The sequence below is a fragment of the Nerophis ophidion genome, linkage group LG04 (genome assembly GCF_033978795.1).
Source record: "Nerophis ophidion isolate RoL-2023_Sa linkage group LG04, RoL_Noph_v1.0, whole genome shotgun sequence".
Lineage (NCBI taxonomy): Eukaryota > Metazoa > Chordata > Actinopteri > Syngnathiformes > Syngnathidae > Nerophis > Nerophis ophidion.
The window spans coordinates 80840786-80853516 of NC_084614.1; the positions used below are offsets into that span (position 1 = coordinate 80840786).

General features: G+C 36.4%; 1 protein-coding gene across 4 annotated transcripts in view; it reads left to right on the forward strand.

Moving 5' to 3' along the window:
• The window catches only part of LOC133552017 (actin filament-associated protein 1-like 1), a 53988-nt gene that overhangs the window by 26519 nt on the left and 14738 nt on the right, over positions 1–12731 (forward strand). Inside the window, exons 3-10 of one of the 4 annotated variants that reach the window (XM_061899257.1) lie at positions 3339–3419; positions 3488–3576; positions 3638–3755; positions 5059–5151; positions 5218–5429; positions 5593–5772; positions 5842–5934; positions 10443–10572. In XM_061899257.1, the coding sequence (XP_061755241.1) occupies positions 3339–3419; positions 3488–3576; positions 3638–3755; positions 5059–5151; positions 5218–5429; positions 5593–5772; positions 5842–5934; positions 10443–10572 (996 nt within the window). The remainder of the gene's footprint in view (positions 1–3338; positions 3420–3487; positions 3577–3637; positions 3756–5058; positions 5152–5217; positions 5430–5592; positions 5773–5841; positions 5935–10442; positions 10573–12731) is intronic. The other 3 variants (XM_061899259.1, XM_061899258.1, XM_061899260.1) reach the window with 3 other exon arrangements.

Consider the following 12731-nt stretch of genomic DNA (forward strand, 5'->3'; position numbering starts at 1 on the left):
ATAATTTCCTACACGTTCTGATGTCGGAAGTAGAAGCTCAGCAGGGACGGGCAGTAACTAGCTACATTTCCCCATTTCACATGACGACGAGTGAGTCGGAGACAGAGGGGCGCATCAAGCTGACGACTCATAAAAAAAGAAAGATATTTGAGAATGTCAGAGGGATTCTCTCCCGCTGATTACATTTTTCTTTAGTGATGAAGATGACGTGCAGGAAACCCACAATAATGCATCTCCTAGGCCATATTTAGACATATGTATGTGTTTAGAGAAAACAACGCCCAAAACCTTAGTTTTTAATTGTAAACCAAAATCATAACTGCTCTCTTCGTCTTAGACATGGGTGTCAAACTCTGGCCCGCGGGCCAAAATTGGCCCGCCGTGTAATTTTATTTGGCCCTTGAGGCAATATCAATTTAACATTAGAGCTGGCCCGCCGATATCATACAGCGACGGTGCCGCTGTAACACTGCATTCACCGCTAATACTCATACTTGCCAACCCTCCCAATTTTCCCGGGCGACTCCCAAAGCTCAGTGCCCCTCCCGAAAATCAACCATTCTCCCGAATTTCTACCAAATTCCACCCGGACAAAAATATTGGGGGCGTGCCTTTAAGGCACTCCCTTCAGCGTTCCCTACAACCTGTCATCACGTCTGCTTTTCTTCCGTACAAACAGCGTGCCGAACCCTGTCACATTAATATTTGCGGCTTTTACACACACACAAGTGAATGCAAAGCATACTTGTTTAAAAGCCATACAGGTCACACTGATGGTGGCGGTAAAAAAACAACTTTAACACTGTTTCAAATATGCGCCACACTGTGCACCCACACCAAACAAGAATGACAAACACATTTCAGGAGAACAAATTGTATTTAATATACCATTGATGATTTTTTGGGTTGTTTTTTGAAAGTTGATTTTGCACTATGTGTTATAGCAAACTTTTTATCCATGCACATTCTCTTGCTACTTCAAGGTTTCAGTGTTGGATTCATTCATTATTATTATTTTAATTTCTAATTTATTATTAACCTGTGGAAAAAAAATATTTTGATGTTTACCTCAGAACGCTGCAAATAGAAAAGAGGCATTCCATTTTTATTAAAGTTGTATTTGATATGCCATTGATATTTATTATTAATATTTGAAACTGGATTTTGCATGTCACGATGAAGTTATATAAGCCTTGCTTGCTCAATATTCAATGCAAAAATCATTTGCGTCCCTATTAAAGGTTAATTTGTTCAACTTTGGCCCGCGGCTTTGTTCCGTTTTAAATTTTGGCCCACTCTTTATTTGAGTTTGACACCCCTGGTCTAAGATGTCCCTTTGTCCGACACCAATTTAGGAACACACTTTAAATTCAGTTGAGTTTATGAAAATTTTTACTGCACATAACCATTACCTACTTTTCCCAAAAAACACACTAGTCACTGTTTTTAATGTCAAGTTATAGATAGATGCAGTTTTGTTATTTTACTGTAGGCAGAGAAAATGAATAACATTAAAGGGGTGGGCCAAAGAAAAGGCAAACTAAAATAATGTACACATACATATATGTATATGTCTAAATATGCATATATATGTGTGTATGTTTATATATATGTGTGTGTGTATGTATATATATGTGTATACATGTATGTATATTAGGGGTGTAACGGTACACACAAATTTCGTTTTGGTACGTACCTCGGTTTAGAGGTCACGGTTCGGTTCATTTTCGATACAGTAAGAAAACAACAAAATATAAATTTTTTTGGTTATTTATTTACCAAATTTGTAAACAATGGCTTTATCCTTTTAACATTGGGAACATTATAATAATTCTGCCCACGTTAATCCACATTAAACTGCCTCAAGTTGTTGCTTGGTTAAAGAAAATGACAAAACCTTTCTTCCACATATAAAAAGTGCAACATTAAACAGTTTCAAGTCAACTCATCATGCTTAATTTATTACAAAAAATTTGGGAAGCCTGTAGTTGACTTTTATTATACACACGCACACACACACACAGCAAAATTAGCTAATGTTGCGCTAAAAGCTAATTAGCCTACACCTCAACCCAGAACTATGAGAGAGCTGAGCTGCGGTTTAAGTTTCTAGAAGGTCAACGGGCTCATAGTGATGTTTGTAATAGTTGTGACTGGGAAGTGTTTTTTATAATTTGGGGAGTGTCCGATGTCAGCTGCTCACCTGCTAAACACATATCTGCTCATCTCGACGCCGGAGCACTGACTCTATGCTTTCTGACTACGCACTGCTGATTGGCTGTTACATCGCTCTGAATACGCACTGCTGAATGGCTTTGTATGTAACCAATTAGATGGTTGTGTGGGCGGGACAGTGCTGGGTGCTCACTGCTCAGACAGAGGCAGAAAGCAGAGCAGCTTGTTAAGACTTTAGATTACAAACTCGTTCGATACACCCTTGTACCGAACCGAAACCCCCGTACCGAAACGGTTCAATACAAATACACGTACCGTTACATCCTTAATGTATATGTATGTATGTATGTATGTATGTATATATACAGTGGGGCAAAAAAGTATTTAGTCAGCCAGCGATTGTGCAAGTTCTCCCACTTAAAATGATGACAGAGGTCTGTAATTTTCATCAGAGGTACACTTCAACTGTGAGAGACAGAATGTGGAAAAAAAATCCAGGAATCCCCATTGTAGGAATTTTAAAGAATTTATTTGTAAATTACAAAAATAAGTATTTGGTCAACCATTCAAAGCTCTCACTGATGGAAGGAGGTTTCAGCTCAAAATCTCACGATACATGGCCCCATTCGTTCTTTCCTTAACACGGATCAATCGTCCTGTCCCCTTAGCAGAAAAACAGCCCCAAAGCATGATGTTTCCACCCCCATGCTTCACAGTAGGTATGGTGTTCTTGGGATGCAACTCAGTATTCTTCTTCCTCCAAACACGAGGAGTTGAGTTTATACCAAAATGGATACATGGATGATACAGCAGAGGATTGGGAGAATGTCATGTGGTCAGATGAAACCAAAATAGAACTTTTTGGTATCAACTCAACTTGTCGTGTTTGGAGGAAGAAGAATACTGTGTTGCATCCCAAGAACACCATATATATATGTGTGTATATGTATATATATATGTATATGTGTGTAGCTTTGATGTAGTCAGCTACTTTTGCCGTGTAGCTTGTTGTGTAACTTGCTATAATTCTTTGGGTATAGCTTCCCCAAAACCTTAGCTACATTTAGTCGAGAGTAACTTGTAGCTCAGCTTCCTACATTTTCCAAGTAGCTCGCCCATCACTGAAGCTCACCTGTGCTTCATGGTCTCCTCCCCCTCCACAGTCAGCGGATCCGATGTCTACATGAACAGCTGTCTCTATGGCAACGGCACCAGCTTCGTCGAGTCTCTGTTTGACCACTTTGGTGAGTCCATACAGTGTCCGCCCCGAGGTTCGCGAAAGGTTCTGACGGCGAGGCGTTTGTTGTCCCAGCAGACTGTGATCTGCAGGCGCTCAGCACCTCTCCTGTCCAGCAGAGGGAGCCCACCGAGGAAGAGGAGGAGACACCCCCGAACAAATCGGTAAGTGTCACACTTCTTCGGTTGTCAGGCGTGCGCTCACACCTTCATCTCGTGTCCTCAGATGCCCACTGACACGCCCCCTCCACTGCCTGCCACGCCCCTCCCTGAGGACTACTACGAAGAGGCGGTTCCGCTTCACTCAAGCTCCGCCCCCCAGTACTTCACCACCAACATGGACCGTGAGTTCCCTTAATACGCACACACTACAAATCTGATTAGTTTTTTTGTCCTCAAGTGACACAGATCTGATTTTTCTTGCCAGTCTAAATGCTCCAAAGTGCTTAAAATATTCATATAATGAGCATGTAGATCCTGCACAAGGAGTTATAAAGAGTGACAGGTAATAATGTAGTTCTTACACCTGTCCTGCTGTCCTGTCCAGTGCAGACTGTAGTCGAAGAGCAAAGGGGAAACGTATGCCATTTTAATGCATTTTCATTTATATTTTAACCTTGCAAAATTGTTCTGTAACTGTGAGTGTTTAATGTAGTGTAAGATCTTCTGTCAAAACAAAGCCATTATTTACATTTTTTTGTAGTTCCCTTTATTTGGAAAAGTATCAAAAAGTATCGATATACTGTACAACAACTGCTTTAAAACATGCCTCGCCAAATGTGGCGATTAGCGTTAGCACCTTTGTTTCCAACTTCGGTAAACATTTAAATAATAAGCATTCAGATCTGCACGGGAGTTATACAAAATGACAGGTAATATTGTAGTCGTTATAACAGTCCTGCTGTTCGGTCCGGTGCAGACCTTAGTCGAGGAGCACAGGTAAGACGTTCCCTTCAGGGTCCATGCCATTTTAATACCTTTAATTTATATTTTGGCCTTGTAAAATTGTTCTTTGAATGTGAGTTTTTAATGTAGTGTAAGATTTTCTGTCAAAATAAAGCAACAACGTTTTTCATAGTTCCGTTTATCTGGAAAAGTATCGATATACATTTTGGTACCGGTACTAAATTATTGGCATCGGGAGAACCCTTGTATTCGCAGAGCCGAGGAGCTGGTTAACTACAAAACCTGTCGTTCTTTAAACTCCTCGTGCAGATCTGACTGATGGTTATTTGAATGTTTACCTCAGTTTGAAGCAAAGATGGTAATACTCATCGTCACCTTTGGCAAGGCCTGTTTTTAGTCGGCACCTCCGCGTTAACGCGTCATCTTTTATTGACCGTTCTGAACCCCAAATACCTTCACGTTGCGATTCTCGCATACTTTTTATTAACCAGTAGAATTGACGGTTTTTTTTGCCATTCTTCCTCTCCACACTGTTTCTGCTTGTATGCGCTCTGCGCCCTCTGCTCTGTGTGCACGTTTTAGCACACTCAACAACATGCGCCTCGGCTCTGTACGTTTTTCTTAGTCAGTATAGTATTGTTTTTAATGCATTAGTACCACGGTACTGTTTTAGTACCGTTATAGCATACAACTCTAAGTCCGAGTGTAATGTAAATTTGTCTGCATTGTCTGTTTTTCCAGCAGCTTCCAGGAACTCCGAGGAAGACGCCTACTACGAAGATGCTGACAACAACTACCCCACCACCAGGATCAACGGGCCTCCCAAAAACTCCTGTCAGTCCGCCACAATCCCCCCCGGCGCCTTCCGGTAAGACTGACCTGTGTTCTTCCTGTGCGCAGATAACGACTCCGACGCTCTGAGCAGCTCCTACGAGTCCTACGAGGAGGAGGAAGAGGAAGCTAAAGGGCAGGGTCCTCCTCAAAGATGGGCCGCAGAAGGTAGTCCGGACGGCCCGGTCCAGGACTGCAGGATTTGCGCTTTCCTGATGCGGAAGAAGCGCTTCGGCCAGTGGTCCAAACAGTTCGTGGTGGTCCGAGACAGCAAACTACAGGTGAGAGACCCCGTTCCTGGCCATACAATGACTTCTTGTCCTGTCTTGACTCTATGTGTGTGTGTGTGTGTGTGTGTGTGTGTGTGTGTGTGTGTGTGTGTGTGTGTGTGTGTGTGTGTGTGTGTGTGTGTGTGTGTGTGTGTGTGTGTGTGTGTGTGTACAGTGCTACAAAAGCATCAAGGAGAGCACCCCCCACACAGAGCTCCCTCTCAACCTGTGCAACGTTATTTACGTCTACAAGGAGGGTCGCAAGAAGAGACACGAGCTGCGCTTCTCTCTGCCGGGCGGAGAGGTTCTGGTTCTGGCTGTGCAGAGCAAGGAACAAGCTCAGAGATGGCTCAAAGTATGTGTGTGTGTGTGTGTGTTTGGACAACTGGATGTTGTCATCTGTTGTTGTTGTTTGCGTGTGCAGGTCGTGCAAGACGTCGGCAGCCATTGTGGCAACATGGACGGCCTGAGCGGATCCACCTCTCCCGTAGTTCACAGGAAGGCGGAGCTGGACAAGGTGCCTACACACTATGGCAGTGTTTTTCAGCCACTGCGCCGCGGCACACCAAGTGTGCCGTGAGATACAGTCTGGTGTGCCGTGGGAGATGATCTAATTTCACCTATTTGGGTTCAAAATATTTTTTGCACACCAGGAATTATAGTCTGCAAATGATGTGTTGTTGTTGAGTGTCTGTAGAGCAGGGGTGCCCATTACGTCGATGGCGAGCTACCAGTCGACCGCGGGGGGTGTGTCAGTCGATCTCCAGCCAGGCTTTTTAAAAAAATAGACCTAAAAATGAGTGATCATCAATCTTCACCAAGACGTCACTTAAATGACATTCACGGTACCGGAGGGTCTTGTGAGATGACGCTGGCTGCTGCAAGATCATTATTATGAAAATATGACCGAGAGGAAGGCGAGAAACACTTTTTATTTCAACAGACTCTCGCGCCGTACCTTCCGTCAAAACTCTAAAGGCCGACTGCACATTTCCTATCTTCACAATAAAAGCCCTGTTTCATGCTGCCTGCGCTAACTAAAAACAGAGTATCGGAAAACTGGCGTGCACAAGCGATCCCTCAGAAAGCTGGCGTGCACAAGTGATGTGCACGCCAGCTTTCCGAGACTCTTATTTTGTTAGCGCAGGCAGTATGAAGCAGGGCTTTTATTGTGAAGATAGGAAATGTGCAGTCGGCCTTTAGAGTTTTGACGGAAGGGACGGCGCGAAAGTCTGTTGAAATAAAAAAGTGTTTCTCGCCTTCCTCTCTGTCATTTTTTCATAATAATGAACTGGCAGCAGCCAGCGTCATCTCACAAGACCCTCGGGTGCCGTGAATGTCAATCAAGCAAGCTACGGAATTTGCCGCGAATGTTTTTCTTGTAAAGTGTATGGAAGCTGGATGAATTAGATGCCAAAAACCAACCACTTTCATGTGGTATTGTACAGAAAGGACAACTTTTTTTCCTCCTCCATTTGAAAATGTGGGCGTTATCATCATTACTGTCTGATTCCAATCAATGCAAGTCATCAGAATCAGGTAATACACCAACTTATATTCTTGTCTTTGTGAAAGAAAGACATCTATATGTGTTACACATGCTTGTATTATCATTAAACACATTTAACTTGTTTACAAAAATGTCTCTTTCATAAATAAATAAATATAAATGATATATATAAATGAGGTAGATCCCCTCGAGTTGGTCAATTGAAAAGTAGCTCGCCTGCAGAAAAAGTGTGGGCACCCCTGCTGTAGAGTATCCGTGTAATACTCTTCCATATCAGTTGGTGGCAGCCGGTAGCTAATTGCTTTGTAGATGTCAGAAACAGCGGTAGGCAGCGGGCAGGTAAAAAGGTGTCAAATGCTTAAACCAAAAATAAACAGAATGTGAGTGCCCCTAAGAAAATGCATTGAAACTTAGGGAAGGCTATGCAGAACGAGACTAAAACTGAACTTGCTACAAAGTAAACAGAATGCTAGAGAAAATGCTGAATTTCCCCCAGGGATCAATAAAGTACTTCTATTCTATTCTCCAACAATTGCGACAACGACTTTTTTTTGTTTTTGAAAGATTTCTGCTGGTGGTGTGCCTCCGCATTTCGAAAAAATGCGCCTTGGCCCAAAAAATGTTGAAAAACAAGTAAAAAAGGTGTCTGATGCTTAAACCAAAAATAAACAAAAGGTGAGTGCCCCTAAGAAAAGGCATTGAAGCTTAGGGAAGGCTATGCAGAACAAAACTAAAACTGAACTGGCTACAAAGTAAACAATAACAGAATGCTGGACAACAGCAAAGACTTACTGTGGAGCAAAAACAATGTACAGCCGAACATGACATGACAATCAACAATGTCACCAGAAAGAAGGATAAAAACAACTGAAATATTCTTGATTAATAAAACTAAGTAGACGCTGGAAATATTCCTCCAAAGGAAGACATAAAACTGCTACAGGAAAATACCAAAAAAAGATAAGTAGCAACCAAAATAGTAGTGCAAGACGAGAACTAAAACACTACACACAGTAAAACAGCACAAAAGTCTAAATAAATCACGGCGTGATGTGACAGGTGGTGACAGTACACCTACTTTGTGACAAGAGCTATATTAATGCATGCTTGGTTATGGTTTAAAGTCATATCCAACAATTGCGATTTATTTTTTAATGATTTCTGCTGGTGGTGTGCCTCCGCATTTTTTTCAACGCAAAAGATGGGATTCGGCTCAAAAAGGTTGAGAAACACTGCACCAGGGCAGGACAACTAATCACATTCTAATCAGATTCCGAAAAATATAATCACCGAAAGGGTGATTATACATGTGAATAATATAAATTACAGTCTACTATACAGCATTATTCACATGTGAATAATATAAATACAGTCTATTATGCAGCATTATTCACAAGTGAATAATATAAATACAGTCTATTATACAGCACTATTAACATGTGAATAATATAAATACAATCTATTATACAGCATTATTCACATGTGAATAGTATAAATACAATCTATTATACAGCATTATTCACATGAGAATAATATAAATAGTCTATTATACAGCACTATTAACATGTGAATAATATAAATACAGTCTATTATACAGCATTATTCACATGAGAATAATATAAATACAGTCTATTATACAGTATTATTTACATGTGAATAATATAAATAGTCTATTATACAGCATTATTCACTTGTGAATAATATAAATACAGTCTATTATACAACATTATTCACATGTGAATAGTATAAATACAGTCTATTATACAGCATTATTCACATGAGAATAATACAAAATACAGTCTATTATACAGCTTTATTCACTTGTGAATAACATAGTCTATTATACAAGCATTATTCACATGTGAATAACATAGATAGTTTATTATACAGCATTATTCACATGTGAATAGTATAAATACAGTCTATTATACAGCATTAGTCACATGAGAATAATACAAAATAGTCTATTATACAGCACTATTAACATGTGAATAATATAAATACAGTCTATTATAAAGCGTTATTCACGTGTGAATAACATAGATACAGTCTTATACAGTATTATTCACATGTGAATAACATAAATACAGTCTATTATACAGCATTATTCACATGTGAATAACATAAATACAGTCTATTATACAGGATTATTAACATGTGAATAGTATAAATACAGTCTATTATACAACATTATTCACATGTGAATAGTATAAATACAGTCTATTATACAGCATTATTCACATGAGAATAATACAAAATACAGTCTATTATACAGCACTATTAACATGTGAATAATATAAATACAGTCTATTATACAGCATTATTCACATGTGAATAACATAGATACAGTCTATTATACAGCCATGTGAATAACATAGATACAGTCTATTATACAGCATTATTCACATGTGAATAACATAAATACAGTCTATTATACAGCATTATTAACATGTGAATAGTATAAATACAGTCTATTATACAGGATTATTCACATGTGAATAGTATAAATACAGTCTATTATACAGCATTATTCACATGTGAATAACATAAATACAATCTATTATACAGGATTATTAACATGTGAATAGTATAAATACAGTCTATTATACAGCACTATTCACATGTGAATAATATAAATATGGTTTATTACACAGCATTTTTTACATGTTAATAACATAAATACAGTCTATTATACAGCCTTATTCACATGTGAATAACATAAATACAGTCTATTATACAGCATTATTCACTTGTGAATAACATAAATAGTTTATTATACAGCATTATTCACATGTGAATAGTATAAATACAGTCTATTATACAGCATTATTCACTTGTGAATAACATAAATACAGTCAATTATACAGCATTTTTCACATGTGAATAGTATAAATACAGTCTATTATACAGCATTATTCACTTGTGAATAACATAAATAGTTTATTATACAGCATTATTCACATATGAATAGTATAAATACAGTCTATTATACAGCATTATTCACTTGTGAATAACATAAATAGTTTATTATACAGCATTATTCACATGTGAATAGTATAAATACAGTCTATTATACAGCATTAGTCACATGAGAATAATACAAAATACAGTCTATTATACAGCACTATTAACATGTGAATAATATAAATACAGTCTATTTATTATACAGCATTATTCACATGTGAATAACATAAAATCAGTCTATTATACATTTAAATACAGTCAAAAAGAAACATATGCATTATACATTGTGACGGCTGTCCAGGTGGATGGAACCATGTTTTTATTTTTGATAGTCTTCGACGTCCGTATTTTGATTCAAGAACGTTTCTTATCAAACTTATATTTGTTTTATATTACGTTTTTATAACAATCTTTTTTTTTTATAACTGACAGAAAAAGTAAATATTCAAACATTACAAAAGCCCCCCTCCCTCCCCGCCCACTCTATGCGGTGACATCATCATCATTAGACGTTAAAATATTCAAGGTTATTTCTGCCCCGTCCGCTGCAGGCTGACAAGCACATGTCAGACTCGGACAGCGGACCGACAACAGACGGTCAACAAGCCCCACCTGGACCTGGATCGGGACCCGGACCTGGACCTGGACTTGGACAAGGACGGGATGCTACCGACACACTCAGTAGGTTTACACTACCGAGTAATATTATCTCTATGTTTACTGGCTGTAATCATTTTAGCAATACAACAACACCCATCATGTACATTGCCCCCTAGTGGTTGTTTGTTATAATTATCCATCCATCCATCCATTTTCTACCGCTTATTCCCGGGGGGCGCTGGTGTTATAATTAGTTGTAGTTAATAAGATTAGTAGTTATAATTAGTTGTAGACAGTTAAGGTTAGTAGTTGTCATAATTAGTTTTAGTTAACAAGATTAAAAGTTTTTTTAAATAAGTTGTAGTTAGTAACATTTACATAAGATTAGTAGTTCTAATTAGTTTTAGCTAATAAGGTTATTAGTTTTTATTAGTTGTAGTTAATAAGGTTAATAGTTGTTAGAATTTGTTTGAATTAAGGTTAGTAGATGTTAACAAAACATTGTAGGTAATAAGGTTAATAGTTGTTGTAATTAGTTGTAGTTAATTAGGTTAGTAGTTGTTAAAAATAGTTGCACTTAATAAGGTTAGTGGATGTTATAATTGGTTAATGTTAGTAGATGTTGTTGTTATTAGTTTTAGTTATTATAATTAATAGTTGTTAGAATTAATTTTAGCTCAGGTTATTAGTTGTTAGAATTAATTTTAGTTAAGGTTACGTAGTTAGAATTAGTTTTAGTTGAGGTTAGTAGTTATTATTAATTGTAGTTAACAAGGTAAGTAGTTGTTATAATTAGTTGTAGTTAATACAGTCAGTAGTTGTTGGAATTCATTTGAGTTAAGGTTATGTTAGAATTACTTTTAGATAAAGTTAGTAGTTTTTAGAATTAGTTACAGTTAATAAGGCTAGTAGTTAGAAATAGTTTTAGTTAATAACATTAGTAGTTGTGATGAATAATTTTATTTTATAAAGTTAATATTTGTTCAACTTAATTGGAGAAATAAGGTTAGTAGTTATAATTAGTTGTAGATAAGAAGGTTAGTAGTTGTTATAATTTGATGTAGTTAGTAGGGTTACTAATTGTTATAATTAATTGCAGTTAGTAAGGTAACCATTTATACGTAGTTGTAGTTAATATGGTTAGTAGTTGTAAATAGCTGTAGTGAATAAGGTTAGTAGCTGTGATAATTTGTTGTAGTTAAGAAGGTTAGTAGTTGTTAAAATTATTTGCAGTTAACTAGAGTACTACTTACTGTTAGTTGCAGTTAATAAGGTTTGTAGTTCTTATAATTAGTTGGATTGAATAAGATTAGTAGTTTTCATAATTTGTTGTATTTAACAAGATTGTTAGTTGTATATAACAAGATTAGTAGTTGTTATAATTTGTTGTATTTAATAAGATTAGTTGTTGTTATAATTAATTGTATTTAACAATCTTAGTATTGTTTATATTTAGTTGTATTTAATAAGATTAGTAGTTGTTATAAGTAGTTGTATTCAATGAGATTATTAGTTGTTGTAATTAGTTGTATTTAACCAGATTAGTAGTTGTTATAATTTGATGTATTCAACAAGAATAGTAGTTGTAATTAATAAATGTATTAGTTGTTATAATTTGTTGTATACAACAAGATTTGTTGTTGTTATAGTTTGTTGTTTTTAATAAGATTAGTTGTTATAATTAGTTGTATTTAACAGTATTGGTAGTGTTTTTAATTAGTTGTATTTAATAAGATTAGTAGTTGTTATAATTAGTTGTATTCAACCAGATTAGTAGTTACTATAATTTGTAGTATTTAAAAAGATAGTTGTTATAATTAGTTGTATTTAACAATATTAGTAGTGTTTATAATTAGTTCTATTTAATAAGATTAGTTGTTGTTATAATTAGTTGTATTTAATAAGATTAGTAGTTGTTATAATTAGTTGTATTCAAACATATTAGTAGTTGTTATAATTAGTTGTATTCAACCATATTAGTATTTGTTATAATTAGAATTATTTAATATGATTAGTAGTTGTTATAATTAGCTGTATCTAATAAGATTAGTAGTTGTTATAATTAGTTGTATTCAACAAGATTAGTAGTTGTTATAATTAGTTGTATTTCATAAGATTTTGTAGTTGTTATAATTAGTTGCATTTAACAAGATTAATATTTGTAATAATTTCTTGAAGTTAAAAAGATTAGTCGTTGATATAATTTGATGTATTTAACAAGATTGTTAGTTGTAATGAAT